Here is a 20101-nt window from a genome sequence, read left to right as displayed (position 1 = left end):
GAGCCAAATGGACATATGAGCACATATAGCATGAGATTATGCACCAAGCGAAAATGCAACACAACACTGAGCTAACATTATTAAACCTCACCTTATTAACAGGAATTAACAGCATTAACATCAGTGAACAAGGAGGAGGTGAAAGGCAGAATAGAAAATACATGTCTGTCTGTGCAGTGTCGGAGAAATTCATACACATAAGTTTAATCTATGTCACATATGGTGTGTTCAAGGACCATAGAACGTGACTGCAACGCCAGAAGAAGACACATTATTCTTGAAAACAAATTTACTTACATGTGCAAAACTGACGGCTTTCTAACATAGTCAATGCATCCAATCAACAGTCAACAACAAATGACAGGCTTACACAGCTCAGAAAAACGCATTGATTAGTCACCGCACCACATAAGAAGGCCAGATCTCATTCAGCACACAATATAAATGATCTTCAAGATTAAGCACTTTTAGTGCACAACGTCATCATCAAACCTACTTATCTGTTCATCTAACCCACCCAGAACAATTAACTTCGTGCTGTCACCTTTCTTCTGCACTGTACTACTGTGGCTGTTCACATGAGGCGTTGGTGCGCTTACGTAAATCTCAGTGTTCGGCGCTAATGTAGTTTTTAATTTTTCTTCATATACCCCCGACGGCAATGTGCGTACCCCACTTTGGGAAACTAGGCTCTACGGTATATCCTGCTGCACTCTTAATTTCTGAAATTCTCGCCTTTTTAAGCAATCTGACTGTGTAAGAGGACAGCTTTGTGCTTGTACTGTGAGCAGAGGGAGACAACACAGGAGAGTCCAAACGTAGGCAGAGCTTCAAAGCCAATGAGACAGCAGCAGCAGAATTTTAATAACCCTCACAATCAAACTCTTTAACCGGATATGTGTGCGTGCATGTGTGCATTGGTGTTGAAATAAACTTTGCACTAGACAGGAATGACATACCATCTGTGGCATGAGCATGAACGAGCACCACACACACACACGCACAGAAAGGAGAAGGGCCTTTGTTGCTCACCTGCTGGACTTCTGTCTCTCCATTTGATGTCTTCTCTGTGTACACAAACGAATTGAAAATCCTCTGCAGAGAGACAAAGTGAAAGCAAGACAGTGTGGTTAGATTTTTTAGAATTTGCTATCATTGCTTGCTGGCTCGTTTTTCTATTGACAGACATACTGGTGGTCAGGCTTTTATCTGAGGTTTATATGACCGATATTGTATTTCAGCTTTGATGAATGTGTTCAACTGCAACCAGTGTGGCAATTGACTCAATTGAAATGAGCAAGTCATAGTTCAACATCACATGTAGTTTACCTTGCATCAAACATAAAAAATCCATTCGATCCAGGAGCATGGCTAAGCTAGCTGCATGCTTTTCATGGGCAGCAGGTAAGCAGGTGTTTTACTGTAAACAGCCCCAGTGCACACAAAGCCTTAAATTGCCTGGTTACACACTGCCTCCTTTTCCTGCTGCCTACTATAGACATAACACAGGGGAGCAATTACATAGAATGCCCCATGCCAATCTAACCAGATTCCTTTCAGATTGTTACCATTTGCCATGGACCCTCTCACCTCTCAGGTAAAAGCAACACTAACTTGAAACTGTTAAACCGTGCAGTTACAAGTAATGTTGGAAACATCAGCTGAAGTTGCGGCATGGCTTCCACCCGCCCTAGTGAGTAAATGTCCTCTTGAGATACTTGTGAAAAGCACTTAAAAAGAGAAAACATGAATTACCACAATGATAGCCAGAGAATACTGCAAACAAGAGATATAGCCATATGCGCAAATCCCCCTATAAATGGCTTTATTTGTGCCACAATTAGGCAAATCAGCATACTATTTAACAAAAAAGTCATTTGTGAAATTTGTTTATCACTAATGTGACCACGTGACACATCATACTGTAGAAGAAGAAAGGACGCATGCGCATAAATCTGTCGTCTTCCACTTTCCAAGGGTCTTTGAGACTTACGACAGAGTGGAATTACATATGCGTCATTTTGGGAGTATAAGACAAGAAAATACCGGGAGAATGTCGACTGTGTTGTTTTGGACTGTCTTCGGAGAGCTACTTACTGTTGTCTCTCGCAAAACCCGGCAACACTGCTGAGCAGTCAGCACAGAAAAACGCCTGCTGTCTTAAAAATTGGCCAAGTACGAGTAAAAGCACATCAACTTGTCACGTGTGGAGATACTTTGCCTTCGAGGCGGATGAAAGCAGTGCAGTTTTTTCTCTGGGTACTCTGGCTTCATTATTCCAACACACATTCCAACAATATACATGTTAGGTAAACTGGGGCCTCTAAATGTTACATAGGTGTGAATGTGAGTGTGAAAGGTTGTTTTTCTATATGTGCACTGTGATTGGCTGGCGACCAGTCTGGGGTGTACCCCACCTCTCACATCAAGTCAGCTCCAGCTTACCCGTGACCCTAATGAGAACAAGCAGGGTAGAAAATAGATGGATTGAAGACAATGGTGGTGAAATAAGCTGTGGTGTGAAGAAATAACTTCTTATTAAACCAGCAATGCTGAAAAATGTGGAACAAACCCAAGAGAGAAACTCCTGCTTTTGATTAGCTACAGGTTAGCCATTTTCCCCCAGTGCCTGCAGTGTTTGTTGTTGGAGCTGCTTTGTGGTTTTCACAGCTATGGAGCAGCCAGGCAGGAATGCTCGCCTCTGAAACCTGAGAGGTCTGATGTTGCCAGGGCCAGTGTGGGCCCGTGGCCTCCACTGACCCATAATCAAACACTGACTTGTGCACAAACGTTCAAAGATAGAGAAATACTACAGATACTTAAGATTGGCCCATGACTTCCTGCTTGCAACTTTTACATAGTTCTGCACAATACAGGGGAAAAAACAAACAAGATGGATGTCATTCACAGTTATGGAATGTCCTTAAATTCCCTCACATGATTAATAAATTATAATTATAATAAAGTGGTATTTTCTATACCGCTTGTCCGCACTGGGTGGCGTAACTGGAGCCTATCCCAGCTGATTTTGGGTATGAACTGGGGTACATCCTGGACGTCTCAGCAGTCAATCAGCGCACATACAGTACAATACATACAAACAACCATTCATTCTCACAGTCACACCTATTCACAATTTATAGTGTCCAATTAACGTAGCAGAACCCGGTTCTCCTATCTGGCAGACATGCTAACCACCACGCCGTGCCATACTGCCAAATAAAGTACAGTAGATCCCCGCTATTCACGAGGGTTAAAGTTCAGAGACCACCAGCAAATAGTGACAAAATGCGAGTAATTAAGACACCTACAAAAATGTACATTTTTGACATTTTGACACTAATAAAACCTGGATTGTGCTGCTACGCTTATTACAAGTCAGTGTACCAATGACATGATTTAAACGCAGTTTTGCTGTTTGAAGCTTCTTCAGCTTCTTTGAATTTAACAATTTTTTTCAATTCAATCTCATTCATCAAGCAATTCTCATAGAGGAGCAATTTCCATGGTCAATTCAATAGAACCAAGTTCTGTCTCAAAGGGGGAGAATTTCAAGACGAACGCCAAAGACAATGCCTCTGAAAATCCAGCTTTATAACAACAAGCCCAAACACAAGCAATGCATTCAAACTTCTCTATTGATGACAGAGCAGCCGCTCTTGTCTCAATAGACCAGTTCTTAAATCCATTTATCTTGGGGTTAATCCAGACACAGATGAGTGGTTCACAGGAATGACTCAACCTAAATGGGATTTCAAACTGCATGATACAAAAACCACATTATATCTTAGTTTATGCTTTACTTTGTCGACCAGATATTACCCTATTTTTTTTTTTATTATTAAGACGCCAAATAGTTGAATCAATGAATCCTTTTAATTGGGTCTAGTTCCTCAGATGCCAGGCTCTCACGGGGATACCATGAACTCGCCCAAGAGATTATTCTCCTTTTGAAGTAATTTTTATTATTTTTGTTGTTGGCTTACGTACTGTATACAAGTACTGTATCCACAGATAACACTAAAGACTAACTATTAGATTCCATATATGATTTCAAGGCGGAAAAGGGACAAAGGAGATGACTGAAAGAAACTGACCATCAGGGATAACAGCAAAGATAGAGCAGAGTAATTTGGAGTTCGGATTATTCAATATGGGTTTATGAGCCCGTTTTAAATGTTTGTAGATCAATGCTTGTATGTTGATCGCTGCTCTTAAGGAGGTCAAAACCCCTATGGAAGAAAATAGAGAATTGTGCAATGATATCCAAGTTCTGCAGGACGATATCAAGGCATTATTGGAAGACAATGCTGCCTTGCGTGCTGATCTTAAAGAAGCTAAAAACCCTTGTGGAAGAAAACAGAGCATTATGCAAAGATGTCAGGGTTCTACAGGATGATATCAAGGCATTATTGGAAGATAATACTGTCTTGCATGCTACTCTTAAGGAGTTTAAAAATCCTATGGAAGGAAATAGAGCATTATTTAATGGTATCAACGTTTGACAGGATGATACCAAAGCGCTATTGGTGGATAATGCTGCTTTGCGCACCACTCTTGAGGAAAAGAAAAAAAACAAAGGAAAACACTGAGCAAATGAAAAATATGATTGATGAAATGGATCAGAATGCACAAATGAATGATGTGATCCTCACAGGGCTCTGTATTACACCTATTTCAAAAAATAGGGCAGTTCAAAACTGAGGATAACTAGATGGAATGGATGTTCCTTCAACAAACCAACAGATTAGGGGTAGGATTAAATAAACTCTGCTTAAACTCTGCTTCTTCCTACTCCTTTTCGGACACGTGCATTTGTGAATTGTAACATGAAGCAATCAATGTAAACTGTATGCATGTTCAAAATAAATAAAATCATAACCATAACATGAGGTTTATTTATGAACACACTGGAGAGCACAACGAGTGTATCACTTGGGTGGGGCAAATATAAATATAGAGTATGTGTGAGTAGTTGTGGTGATGTGTATACTGAACCAAATTCCGCTTGTGTACTCTATTCATAGGGAAACATGCACATGCATATTACTTCACTGACAACTCCTCTCAAACACACATTTCCCATCAGAAATATAAAAATGTATTGGAGACTTTTTCAAGGTACATAAAAGCTTCCAACCCAAGGGACATTAGCTCCTCCTGCCATGTTGCTGGTGTACAGCTCATCCTGCCTTCTTCCTTCAGTTCATGGTTTGTCCTTTCTTCCTTCTTCTCTGCCTCTCTCCCAGCCCCAAAGCAACCTTTCTGCTCATTGCACTACAAAGCACTACAGCCAGGAATGCAGCATCAAAGCTTTGCCTCGTGTGTGTTTCCCCCACTTTTCTGCGACTCTTTGCCATTGCTTTCTCCATCAAGTCACTTTCCCAAACTCCATTCACACTTTTCCTGACACAAAGTCAAGAAACCAACACCCCAGAAAAGGTCATGGAGAATGTGCCTTCTGCTCCAAAAATTGTATCTGAAGCATTAAAACACACAACGATGAAGAAAAACACAAGAAAAAAATGACTCACATTTTTAGAGCAAAAATACTGCAGCACTAACACAAAAAAAAATGTTTTGCGGGCAATGCTTTTTATACTAACTTCATTATTGACTACTATTTTGGTAGACAGTGGTCATCTCAAGTAGAAGGTTACAGGTTCCTTTTCGGGTTGCCCTCAGTTGTCAGTCCAAACCCTAACCCTAACCCATCATCTGTGAGTAAAATACTGATCCCCTAGTGTGCTGAAGTTGTGTCAAAGCAGTGTTCTTTCAACTTTCCTTCCATAGCAGCATACCATCATTGTATGAAGTATTGACTAAGGCAGCGTTGTAACGTACCCAATACTTGATTGAAATATGCTAAATAAATGAAAGGGAGGGGCTTTGGCACCATTAAAAAGCAAGGCAAGGGAGGAGTCGTTGAACCGGAAGAAGCATGTCAAATCTGTAACTCAAAATGTCACCATAACGACGACGAAGAAACCAAAGCCTTGCTAATTCATTATGTCTCCCTTTCAATTCAGTGGAGTAGGTTGACTAATTAAATGACTGGCCACTGGAGTCGGCCAGCTGCTTGCTGTTATATTTTGAGGGTGCTGGAGGTCATTTTAATTTGTTTCAATCTAACTACCAGGGAACCTCAGGCAATAGCTCTAAAAATCACACTTCACACACTGTTTAGCAAAGGGAGTACAGGTTGGTGGCTAACCGGTCAGTTAAAGGACTTTGGGGAAAGTGGTTTGCTTGACATAATTTTTCTGGTACTTCTTGTAGTATATATTTGAGAACTTGAGGACATTAGTGTGAAAATTTTAATGTGAAAGAACAGCTGCCACCTGACAATATTTTTAAGTATGCCCACAAAATTTTATACAGCCGTCCGTTGTTTATCGCATCCGACCGCAATAAGTGAATTTCCAAGAAGTAGTATTCAACTTTAATAAATACAATATTTTTGGAGTTAGAGCATAGAAAACCCGTTTATGACTTTCTAAATCCTTTTTTTACCATTATTAGAGCCCTGTAGACATGAAATAACACCCCTATAATCACCTTTACACTCCTATTATTCTTTGTTTACACTACATTGCTAATGCGCAGCCTACGGGACCACTGCAGGGACACAAGAGACAGCCACGACTTTGAGCATAGCATGCTAGCGAGCTAACTAGCAAGCCTACAATTTATTTATTCTAAACGTAAGAATGGGTTTCAAATGTAGTGGGGAAGGACAAAGTAAGAAGCCAAAAACTTACCACTTCCACATGGAATGGGAGGAGAACTTTTTCCCCTATATCATGTCCGACATGCCATGGCTTACTACATGCAGTGTTGAGGTAATGTCATGTAATGTCATGTCTTATCAGTGTTTTGTGTCATTCCTGACACCTACTGACCAGAATTTTACATATGATTTGTCTTTCAATATTTTTTGACTAATAACAGGTCATATTGTGAAAGGGTGATGGGTTTGTGTTGTTCTGAACATTCATTTCCCAGGATACGAATGTGAGAAAGGGTTTATGTTGTTCTGAATATTCACTTCCCACTGTATATCTGCTGACCTTGCCTACCAGGTGCTTGTTAAAAAATAGTAACTCTGCGTGCGAATGCCTGAGTTTCGGGGCCGGCCACCCCGTTCTCACGCTCGCACGAACAGACTGGTATAAAGAGGGGAGAGCGAAAACACCTAGACGGAGTCTGCTGCGGGTTGTGATCGAACGCCCAGCCGATTGACGCGAACTCTTCCACGGGTGTTGGCTCTCCACTCTGTTGGCGTAGGTAAGAGGCTTTTTCGCTGCAATCATATATCTTGTGTGTTGATGCTTAAATAAATACGCCCTTGTTTAGGCTAAAATACCTTGATGTGTCTGTGTCATTCTGTGTGCCGACTGAACACGATCCTCTAAAAAATATTCTAAAACATTTTTGGCGTTGTCGGCAGGATCACGTTCAGCTGCATGCAGAATGGCTTTGTGCTGTATAAGAAAAGTGAAGAATACAGATGTCCTCACCATGGAGGAAGTGTTGTCAGGGTGGGTAGCCCCTGACGAGGTGAAAGGGATAGGCGCCGTCTTACGACAACGCGGGGGACGCCCTGGGCCGTGGGCTGGCGATATCCCTGTAGCAAGCGCGGAGGTGCTGTTACGAATGTTGAACAAGGTTGAATATAACGAGGAGGCACCCTTGAGGGGAACACAGGAGAGTTTGTGGATCTGTGCAGAGGCATGGAAGGAGCGTAATCTAGCGGTGGCGAAGGCCAACGCTCAGACGGCGCAACAGACCAAGCAGCTGCAGGATAAGGAAAAAGAGTTAAGGCGAATGCAGTGCATATTGGATAAGACCGTTATGTGCCTGTCGCAATTGATTCGTGCCGCCCGAAATCGTTCATCCCGTAAAGTTGATGCGAAGCAAGTTCGCTCCTTTGTGGCCGGGATGAGTGAAGATTGGGATCCCGGGGGTTGGGATGGGGACATATGGGGAGATGACCCAGACGAGAGGCTGGGACCTCTCCCCGATCCGCCCCCGGTTCGAAGTATTTATCCATCATTAAAGCAATTTAAGAAAATGCAACCTGTTACACGACGACATCAGGTGCAAGGCATAGCAGATATGAGGCAGATGGTGGACGCACAGGGGCAGCCTGTGATAGGAGAACACGGGCGGCCTGTGATGGAGCCTGTGCTTGAGGTGCAGGAACAGCGGTTGATTAAGGAGGACTTTACACAAGATGAGGTGACTCTGATTTTGTCGAGATATAAACAAAGGGAAGAAGAGGCGAGTTAAGTTTGAGGAGGAGGATGAATAGGATGAAGGCCAAGCCCAAGTCCTTAAGACTACCTGGTCCGCCACGGATATACGGCCTCATGTCGAATTAGAAATTTATTGGAAGAAATCTGTACAAAAGGTAACAGCGTTGGTGGACACAGGGGCTGAGGCCTCGTTGATTAGTGGAAATCCGGACAAAATTAAAGGAAAAATCGTGCCCCTAACGGGAATTGGGGAACAAGTAGTGTAAAAGTATAACACTACCACCAAAAATCGGACAAACGCCCATTAAAAAGTATACCATTGTAGTCACTCCCATAAAGGAGTGGATAGTGGGAATGGACATTTTGACAGGAATGACTTTGCATTTAAGACACGGGAAGTTTATGTTTGGAGATCTTAGGAAAATAAAGTCTGTTTTGGTGGGAAAAGTGCACATGGCACCATTCCCCATACCTGAAGCGACAACGTTAATCTCCATGAAACAATATAGAATCCGTGGGGGTCAGGAGGAGATTACTAAAACAATAAAAGATAAGGAGAAATTGGGGTAATTTGTAGATTATGGGGGGAACAACCCGTGGTTGTACAAAAGGATGACAAAATTGCACAGTTAATAATTAAACCATGCAATATGACCCCAGTACAGGAGATTACTCCACCTGAGGTTGTTACTTTTAGAAGTACTAGAGGTTTTGGTTCAACAGATAAGGTGGGAGCTAAAGTGTGGGTGAAGCAGCGGGATGGTTCTCCACAACCCGCTGAAATTATAGCACAGGGAAATGATGCTACCGTGAGTGTCATGTATTCAGGACAGGAGAAATGGGTCAATGTACCTGTGTCAAAATGTTACTTAAGGGAAGATTAGAAAGTGTAGGATGCTATGTCCAACTGTGCTTCTTTGTGCAGGTAAATGATCAACTGGAAACGCTTTACTGGAGTGCCAAGGAGGGCTCGACATCGACAAGATGGCTGGGGACCGCGGACCTGGTGGTGCCGGCTCTTTGGTCACGCGCCTCCTTGCTCTTGGTGTCATGGTGGCCCACTCTTGGGGAACAACCCAAGAAACGACCCGGAACGAGTGCAGGACCACGTGAGCTGTCCGGCAGGTCAAGCATGTCTGATGGCCAACATCACCAGTGACTGTAACGTCTACGTCTGTTACACATGCCTGGCACAAACTCTTCACGTCCGAATGGCCCAAGCTACTCAGAGGACTGTGGTGTCATGGACAATCAAGTTTCCAAATCTCCCAACATGTCATCGACGACGTCGAGAGTGGTATGACACGCTGCTTGGAGGGACTGGAACGGTGTTGGGGGTGTCCAACACCATCGACGGGGAGGTCACGCGTACAGTGCTGTCGACCACTGGACAGTATACATCACGGGCGTTACACCAAGTTGGGGAGTGGTTACCTAACGGGATAGGTACACAATTGAGTAATGTCAATTTATGGACGCATCAGTACAATTGGCAATTGACTATGTTTAACGAAACTTATCGCTCCTTAATGAATCTGACCCAAATTGCCAATTGGACTGCTTGTAATATGCAAATGTTACATGCACGCATTCAGAAGGAAAGGTTTATAACTGGAGTTTATACAGGGAATTATCATCAGTGGAGAAATACTTGGAATATTAGTCAAAAACTATGGCTCCAACTATTTCCGGAACAAACTGTTTGCAATAACACCCAATGCAAAGGTTATTGGTATCAATACAATGTAACTCAAGTGAAAACTGTATGCCGATATGAAGTACTTCCGGTAATATCAATACATGGATATCATTATCTGCATGTGAGTGGAGAGTGGTTTAAAGCCGCAACAAATACGACTTATGACACTGATTTATGTGATAAAACTGATCAAGGGATGGTATGTACTTTACAGATGGGTCACGCTAATCTATGTTTGAGTGATAGTCAGGTAACATTATGTGATTGGAGTGTTGAGACACCACGAGACATGCTATGGCAGGTAGGGCCACAATACCTATGCGTAGCTACCATGAGACAACACCCACAGTTACCTTCAGCTCCATTCGTTGGCTGTCTTAATGATGTACACCTGTGGCATTGGAATAATCAAACGTACTATCTCACCAATTACTCCCAGGAGTCCAGATTGTCAGCGGTGCAGTGGGAGGTTTTGCGCCACCCCTGGACTGTGTCTCTGGACCGGTTCAAATGCGCATTGGACCGGTCCACAGAATTGAAGGATCTGATACAAAGACATAGGTACAATGTCACGCGGTTGTGGGTGTCCACATTAATAGCTGGGGATGAAGTGAAACATGTAGCGAGGCTAGTGCAGCAGAGTTCCGCCCATCATTGGTGGGATATTTTATCTGGAATGTCTGTAACTGCCAGGAAAACCATACTGCCACCCTTGTTTATTTTGGCAGGATGCTTAATTATATTAACCTTATGTAACGTATTCACTTGCTTGTATGTTAGACGAGCTAAAAGACAGCTTGAGAGAATAATTTTTAATCAGTGGTAGTAGTATGCGAATTGCTGTGTGAAAGCGATGCCCCTTTTGGGCTTACCAAAATTGAGGTAATTGTGGAAAGCGGGGGACCGGATATTTATGTTTGGAATTTTCATGTTGCGGGGAATATGATGTGGGGTGAATTTGTCTGTGACACACAGGCGGATTTACTTGAGAGGGTGCAACACGATCTGGTTAATTGGAATAATTGGGAGGGGAACATGATGAATAATGAAGATTTTATGAATTGAGGAAAATGATGTTCAGAACATCAAGAGTGGAATGTGAAAGGGTGATGGGTTTGTGTTGTTCTGAACATTCATTTCCCAGGATACGAATGTGAGAAAGGGTTTATGTTGTTCTGAATATTCACTTCCCACTGTATATCTGCTGACCTTGCCTACCAGGTGCTTGTTAAAAAATAGTAACTCTGCGTGCGAATGCCTGAGTTTCGGGGCCGGCCACCCCGTTCTCACGCTCGCACGAACAGACTGGTATAAAGAGGGGAGAGCGAAAACACCTAGACGGAGTCTGCTGCGGGTTGTGATCGAACGCCCAGCCGATTGACGCGAACTCTTCCACGGGTGTTGGCTCTCCACTCTGTTGGCGTAGGTAAGAGGCTTTTTCGCTGCAATCATATATCTTGTGTGTTGATGCTTAAATAAATACGCCCTTGTTTAGGCTAAAATACCTTGATGTGTCTGTGTCATTCTGTGTGCCGACTGAACACGATCCTCTAAAAAATATTCTAAAACACATATCAATCACAAAATTGACATCAATTATTAATTCAATAATTTTTGATAAACCATGAAAGCAACGCTCAAACTGCGGTGTAGCGAGGGACGACTGTATCATATTTTATACTCATGAATATATAATGCGCGTGTCATAGTGATTTCATATAATGTTAAATGCATTTATATAACAGTTAAATGTATTTGTGAAACAGAAAATACACTTGGGCTCCCTAGAGAATGACTATGATTAAAAAATGATTTGGGACAGTGCAATAAAGATTGTTCAAAGCATTCTGACAGCAGCTTCTCAGCTGACAATGTGACTTCCTTCGGCATCTTCATTTCAGTATCTTCATTCATTACATTCATTTATCTGAGGCAGGCTACCGTACATGACGCTGCCACAGCCACAGATACTTAGCGCCATCTTTTCTTTAGTTTTAAGATTTGGCGCAATCGGCTCACCTTCGCTCACATTCACATTATAATGTTATGTCTGAGCTGAATGGAGTGTAGTCACAACTCCGTCCAGTAGATGGCATTGTAACTCATTGCAAACAACAGTCATCGAACAAAACAACACAGTCTTAATTACAGTGCAAACCAAAAAACAATAAAACACATACCATTTTATGTGGGTAACAACTACTAAGTGCCAACACAAACACATAACTTTTGACTGTGCAGAAGTAGAAGTGCCCACAAAGCATGATAGACACTCCATTGGCGGCTATGATATAGTGAGGTATAAGAATGGGCAATATAAACTATATGCAATAAAAAGTATATAATTTGGCATAAAATAAAGATGTTGATTCTATCGCCCTATCGCAGTAATGCATTGATGAAGGAATCCAGCCATATCCTGCAAAACTGAGAGCGACAAGCTGTAACAGGCTGCAACATGTCGTCAATGTAATGCTTCATCCTGACAGAGGTGGCTCGCCATAGTGGTTAGCGGAGTATGTCCTTCCACAGCGCAGAGCGGCTCCTTTAAGTCTGTGTCTCCCAACCTTTTTTGTCTTGTGTAGCCCCAGAGCCTTTTTGTCATACCATGAGTACCCCCTCACTCACATGCATTGATAATTCTTCAAAAGTAGAATGTAACACAACTGTGATGATTTTGGCGCAGCTGTGCCACAAGTTATTGTCTACCTGGGGAAACTAGTTGTAGCGCACACGGTCCATCTTATTGTCTGGTTTAATATGAAATGACTGAGAATATTTACTTATGTTGGAAATTAAATGTTTCCACGCATCCCCTGCAATTTACTCTTGTACCACTAGGGGTACGCGTACCCCTGTTTGAGAATCACTGCTCTCAATGACTAATCCTTGCCTCCATGTTTTTTTACAAGTATCATTAACTCTAGAGAGATAATAATAAAACAACTTTTCAGTGCAACTAACTGTACATTGAGAGCACACATGTCTGAAAAACAAAAATGACTCAATACGTTACCGCACACATCAGCTGCCAAAGGAGGACCCTTTGTAACCTGTTTTGAAACGCTTCCATTATAATTTATATGCTAAAGAATATATTGTGATACATATCGTTATCACAAGAGGCTGCAATACATATCGCTATATGGATTTTAGGCCAGAACGCCCATCCCGACGGCCAACTATGCAAACCATGGCTTTTAGTCAATTCAAGTCTGTTAAGGCTATTTTACAAGTCTAGAAGCATGGACTGGATTGGGATCAGGGCCAAAATACTCCAATGAGTCAGCCTTCCTTGAACAATGTGGCCAGTCTCACACCTGTTTTTGTATCCATTGTGTACTTACTTTATACTTTTACACACATTCAATGAGGGGGACATTGGAGAAAAGCTTACATAGATCCAAGGTTCAGAAAACATGCAACATAATCATCACAAAAACAGGTGGGTGTGGTGGAGAGTTCCTGCCTGATGTCAGCCTTCACATTTTTGGTCCATTCAGACTTGCGGCTTGCTTAACATCCTATTGCCTCATACAGACGCATCCATTTAACAAACATAATGGCTTTTCAATATGACCAAATAATATTCATAGAAAAAGCAAGACACACCCGCAGCTTCCATGCATTTTCCACAAGACTTTCTGCTTCCACTTTACATGACAGATAATGTACTGTATGTCTCCAACAGCATAAAGCCTAAAATAATCAAAATGCAAAGTACATCATTTCAATCACTGCGTAAATATTTGCTTAAATCAGAACAAAAGCAGCTCTTGTTACCTTTCATCTAGAGTACAAGTATGCAATGACCGAAGTGGATCACTTTTACATTACTTGAACATAACTTGGTTGCCCCTCATTCATTGATGCTAGCTCAATTTAAAAGGACAGGAAGTTGAAGGCTGTCAGGTGCTGTGGTTCTGAAATAACAACAACCCCTTTTGTCCAAACAGTGTTAGGGCCAGGCAAAAGTCACCACCATCCACAACCCGACAGGCTCCCTTCTACCCCCAACACCAGTCTGAGAGGCTCCCAGTCTCGGCCAGGGATGTTTGCTCGCCCTCTCTACCAGACAGGATATAATGCTTTCCACATGTGAAAGAAGGGTGAAGGGCGAGGAGGGAGAAAGCGTGAAAAAGTAGAGCTAGGTCAGCTGAGAAGAAGACAGACTGTAATACAAACTTATGAAAGGAAAATTGTGCATTTGAAACACTGACTAAAAAAAAACTATGATGTAACTACTATTATGTTTGACATAAGTTACAAATTTAGTTTATCGTTGTAATCAAACAGCTCTGCTGAAGGAATGCTGAACTCATATGTCCAATCACTTGTGCAATTTTAAGTTCAATATTTGTTTCAAAAGACATATTCAATTACCTTGTTTAAATGTAAACAGATGTAAGTCACGATAACCATACCGACAGAATAGCCAATTTACTTTTCAAGTCTTCCTGGTGAATGGCAAATTTGATTGGCTGTGACATACACACCATTCAATCATTGTTTACCACTTTTCCTGTACAGTCATCCCTCGCCACATTGCGCTTCAAATTTCGCAACTTCATTCTATTGTGTTTTTTCCAAAGTATATTAAATAAATCATGCTCTTTTGTGGTACAATACAGCCTGTTATTAGTAAAAAAAAAAATGCATACATTGTTGTCCTATATTCAGCATTTTCAAGCATAAAAATGGCTAAATGAAATAAAATACAAATAGAAAGCATTCAGAAGAAGAATGTGAATGATATGTCGTATTCTACACTTGGCGTTAGTCATGTCAGGCTTTTATTGCAGGTTTGAATTATTTCACAACAGGCCCATTAATCCCAAATAAAACACTGGCTACTGCTGTGGCCATAGCCCACACCAAGCTAAAACTCAACTCTGAAACCCTGACCTCACTTCATGTCTGGCTCTCTTTCAGGTCGCCTCGGGAACACATTTATAGTAACACACACAATTTTATAAGTCTTTTATAGGTCTTAAATGGCTTATTTACTCTTATTATGTCTACTAAATTGTCTACCGCGAGTGTAAAGGTGACTATAGAGTAGTCATTTCATGCCTAGGGGGCTCTAATAATGTTAAAACCTGTATTTAGAAGGTCGTAAACAGGTTTTCTACGCTTGAACTCCAAAATTTTTCTGTTTATAAATAAGGCATCCTACTTAGCTACTTCACTTATGACAGTCAAATCTGGAACGAATTGATAGCGATAAACGAGGGAAGAGTACGGTCTTACAGCTCGATCAATAAAAACAAAATGTGAGATATAATTAGTAGTGCTGTCAAATGATTAAAATTCTTAAGATTAATCATGGGTTTCAAATGAATTAATCATGATTAATCAACATTTGAAATAATGCCTGAAATATGCCCATTTTTTACTGTATCTTATTGAAAGAAAGATAAATGGATTATACTCTATATATTTGCATGTATTAACAGCCCCAAATGAATCTAACACTAGTTTCTTTAATAGTAGAAGAACATTTCAGTAACGCTTTATTTAAACCGTGTTATTATGAGCTGAGCAATGAGGGTTTGCGTTCAAAGACATCACGTAAATTAAGATAAATTTACTTGTTTTCAGTGTATTTTCCAGCATATTTAAATGTAGCAAATTGTACATTCCAATTAAGAGTTATGAAGTGAGTGATAAGAATATAACCGTGTTATAAGCAATGAGGGGTTCACACACATGTCATTTACCGCTGTTGATGTGTTCAGGTTAGATTAAAGTTATAAAAGAGCATCAGACTGTGTGACTTTGTGGGGAATTGCACTGTGCTGCCCGTCTGTGAGATGTGGCTTGCCATGAGGTGTATGCGTTAATTATGCTAAAAAATGTACGTATTGAAATTGAATGAAATAAATTAGTTATCGCCGTTTACATGCTATTTTTGACAGCCCTAATAATTAGCCTATTTGAAGGTGAAACAAACCATTGTTTTCAGACTTCTGTAGCAGCTCTACATCCAACAATAATTTCAGGTTAGAGGGGAGGGTCACAAGAACAAAAAGGTGCAGCTGGAAACTCAAAGTGCAGTGTTGTGCGATATCAGCGTAGTATAATTACTGTAGATATACACATGCGCCACAGCAGAGCAGGTGTGGTAGGAGACACAAGGTTTAGTTGTCACTAAGCACTAAACAACATTTTGAACACTATCCGGTATTCAATTAAAACAACCAGGCACCCCAAAATTAATTGTATGCAACCTTTCATTAATATCCATTCTTTTTCACTGTTTTTCACATACAACACGTATCCCTGTCACAGTCCAGTCACTCAAAAGGGCCCTAATCATAAATACATATATTCCCTTATCTTTTTATTTATTTGTTTTTTTACAATTGAGTTGTCAGATGCAATAAGGAGATGCAAAACACAAAATCTGACATATTTCTTGACCTTCCGCATTAAGCCTTTAGATGGAAAACTAGTAACAAACAAATAGTAGCATTAGCGCCAGACTCACAGTGAATCATGGGAGTAACAACCTGCTGCTAAAGTAGAGCCAATGTGAAAACGTTCCAAAGGAAGATCAAGACTGCATACCTGAGCGCGTCCATTACGACGATAAAATCTCAAAGGACAAAGACAAAACTCTCAGTGGTCACACTGGTTCCACACAGGCATGCAAGATAATGAGAAAATTCTGTTTTCAGGAGGGTTTTAACTGTTTCTCTACATATGAAGACTCTAACTAATGATGCCGTGTGTTTACACTTAATATACAGTACAATAATTACAATATACAATAATTGTAGCTCAATCGCTCCATCTGAAACTAGACGTCTTATGTCTGAACACAAATAAAAATTGCATGAGTCACTTCTTTGTGGTTTCTGTTTTACCCCGAAATAACTATTATAACAAAGCAACTGTGTACCACACCTGCTTTCACTCTGACTTGTCCTATGATGCATCTACTTTGGACAACAATTGGCTTTTGGTCGCTTCTAAATGTAAAAGACACACACAAAGATTCAGAATAATGCTTTTAGCCACACTAAATGACAAATGTTTATCTACACTGGCTGCCAACAGACCCCCCCCACTCTGTCAGGCAAGAGAAAGCCAGGACGGCTGAACTCTCTGCACTAACTAAGTTGGATTAGTTTCACATTTCTTAACTCTGAACACATTATAAGGTTTTACTTGCGGTTAGTCTACCTCCTAGATAATCCATCTAAAATGATCAATGGTAATATATTATATTAACTCAGGGCATAAAATGTTATTACATAACTAAAGAAGTCTGCCTCTACTGATACTATTGTGAAAAAAAGTAAGTATTTGATACCCTGCTCATTTTGTAAGTTTACACCTTTACAAAGACATGAACAGTCCAGGATTTTTTGGTAGCTTTGTTTTAACAAAGAGAGACATTCACTGTTTATCAACTCATTCAATACCATTTATACGTCTTTTACATTTTTGTGCCTGAGAGGCAAGAAGAGGTGATGATGCAACTGCACACTAATGGATGTCACTTTTAGAGCAGTTTTATGCCATAAAAACCTCCACAAGGTGACAGAAGTACATTTGATAAGAGCTCAGCATAGATAATTTACATGTAAAAACACACTCAACAGCTAGGAGGAAGTGGAAGAGCCTGGAGGAAGGGTAGCATGCAGAAGGTTACGCATTGTGGGGAAATTTTAACACACACACACACACACACACACACACACACACACAGTTTAGTTGCAAATGTAAAAATTGTAAATAGTTTGTGGTGTTATATTTGTAAGTAAATTGTTATTTTTAGGTAAAACAACCCTGAAACTTACCTATGTTCTACTGCTGATTACTAAAGAACCAAAAAAGGTAGAAACACATTTTTTTTTCTTGATGAAAGATGGGAGTCTAATCTTTCTTTTGGTAGGTTCCATGTTTATATAGCCATACAACAAAATATTCTGTGTGCCTTGAAAAATCAGTCAAAATGGCTGGGATTGAATGAGTCAAGGTGTTTCAGTTGCATTTGATAGCTCTGAGTTTTGAGTAGTTGATCCTGCCACATGGTGGCCTAGTAGTTAGCATGTTGGCCACACAGTCAGTTGATCTGGAAGAGCCGGATTCGAATCCGCCTCTTGCCTAAAGTCAGCTGGGATAGGCTCCACCATACCCCCACGACCCTAATGAGGAATGAGCTTGCAGTAATGAGCATGAGCGGCACAGAAAATGACTGAATGAGTATTTGATGCCTGAGCAAAACGTAGGTGGAGACACCCATGTTATTGGGGTGATACAAGGTGTGTCAGAAAAGTTCCACAGTGTCACAACACATGTATTTCAAATAGAAACTCGTCCAAGTTTTTCCCCTCAAAGTAATCCCCCTGGAGGCTGATGCATTTTCCCAGCCTTCACTGGCTGAGTGCCTTCATGCACTCCTTCCGGGATCCTCCGCGTCTCTGTCATCACAGCCATCTAGATATTCAAGATTCAAGATAGTTTTATTGTCATGTGCATGGTAAAACAGCAGTAATACCATGCAATGAAAATCTTATTCTGTTCATTCTCCCAAGAAAAGAAAGAAAACACAAGAAAGAATAAGAACATAAGAAACATAAAATATATACCAATAAATTAAGCAGCAACAAAAAGAAGAGACATTCATACAAATAAATATACAAATAAATAAGTAATAAATAAATAAAGTGCTATGAGTGTGTGTTGCGTGCGGCGTGTGTGAGTGCTTCGTTGAGAAGCCTGATAGCCTGTGGGTAAAAGCTGTTTGCCAGCCTTGTGGTCCTGGACTTCAAACTCCTGTAGCGTCTGCCTGACGGTAGGAGTGTGAATAATGAGTGTTGTGGATGTGTGCTGTCCTTGATGAGGTTGTGTGTTCTGCGTAGGACTCTAGATTTATAAATGTCTTGCAGTGAGGGGAGGGCTGCCCCAACAATGTTCTGTGAGGTCTTGATCACCCGCTGGAGTGCCTTCCTATCACGTGTTGTACAGTTACCGTACCAAACAGTGATGGCGGCGGTAAGCACACTTTCGATAGTGCATCTGTAGAAGCAACTCATCCACATCTTCAAGGCATGTCCCCTTGATCACCCCCTTGAGCTTGGGAAATAGGGGGAAAAAATATGTGAAGCCAGGTCGGTTGAATAGGGAGGTTCCTTCAGCATGGTGATGTTTTTCTTGGCCAGAAACTGTTGGTTGCTTAGGGCATTGTGAGCAGGCGAGAGATGTGGCAGAAAGACTCTCGCACACTGAACGAAACAAACACTCCAGGATCTCTTTGTAGACCTGCTGGTTGATCGTCTGGTCCTGTGGCAAGAAGTCGCGGTGGACGATGCTGGTCTTAAAAAATGAAAAAACTTTTATTGTATTCTACGGGAAAATCTATTCAAACAACTAATCTGAGGCCCCCCAGCGTCACAAAAAAATTGTCTTCAACTGGAAGGGTCCAATGTAGAATGTAGAAAAATATTATTGCATAATTTTTACAGAACTTATACAAAATTGTCTCACTCAAACTCCTGCAGCTGCTTTCAGTGACGATTTTTCCAACAGAATGTTTAATGTTGAAGCTACTTCGAATCACAAACGGCAACACAAATTAACAAATTCTGAAAAGAGACTACTGTCACCACAAAATTGCTGTGCAATGAAATGTGTCTGTATGGTATTGCTCAGTATAGCGTAGTAATTTTTATGAGGCGAGATGATTAACTGGCTCCAGAATTTGTGTTGGCTGCTCAGTGTGCAGGGGAAGGTAACTTAGGAGCTGTGGTGTGAGGAAGGAAAGGAAGGAAAATACAGGCCCAAACTTAAGACTTAAAAACACACACAAATTAATGTATGCATGGCCATACAGTTTTGGACAGAAAGATAACACAACACAAGCTTTGACAGATAAAACAACCAAATCTGATTGCATGTTATGTTGACACTTCACCTGCACGCATTCACAAGCACACACACAGTTTTAAAGGAGAACACTTTATGGGTTGTGTCCCAAACTTGCAGCAGGACACAGTAAAGCCAAATCAAACACCTAAAATACACGCATTTCACACAAATGTGCTTCTGTGTGCTAAATAAAGTTCTGTAAATCAAACATGAAAAAGAGCAGAAAGACACAGGAGGGAGTAGGAAGGAAAGGGCGGTTAAAAAT

The 20101-nt window shown here is 41.0% G+C and overlaps 1 protein-coding gene across 1 annotated transcript in view; it reads right to left on the bottom strand.

Annotated features, from left to right (window-relative positions):
* cachd1 (cache domain containing 1) overlaps positions 1-20101 on the bottom strand; it is a 78991-nt gene that overhangs the window by 43634 nt on the left and 15256 nt on the right. Inside the window, exon 2 of the mRNA XM_054789213.1 lies at positions 1033-1095. Within this exon, the coding sequence (XP_054645188.1) occupies positions 1033-1095 (63 nt within the window). The remainder of the gene's footprint in view (positions 1-1032; positions 1096-20101) is intronic.

This window comes from Dunckerocampus dactyliophorus, chromosome 10 (assembly GCF_027744805.1).
Source record: "Dunckerocampus dactyliophorus isolate RoL2022-P2 chromosome 10, RoL_Ddac_1.1, whole genome shotgun sequence".
Lineage (NCBI taxonomy): Eukaryota > Metazoa > Chordata > Actinopteri > Syngnathiformes > Syngnathidae > Dunckerocampus > Dunckerocampus dactyliophorus.
The sequence above is the reverse complement of the archived record's forward strand: the minus strand, read 5'-3'. Positions and strand labels throughout refer to the sequence as shown.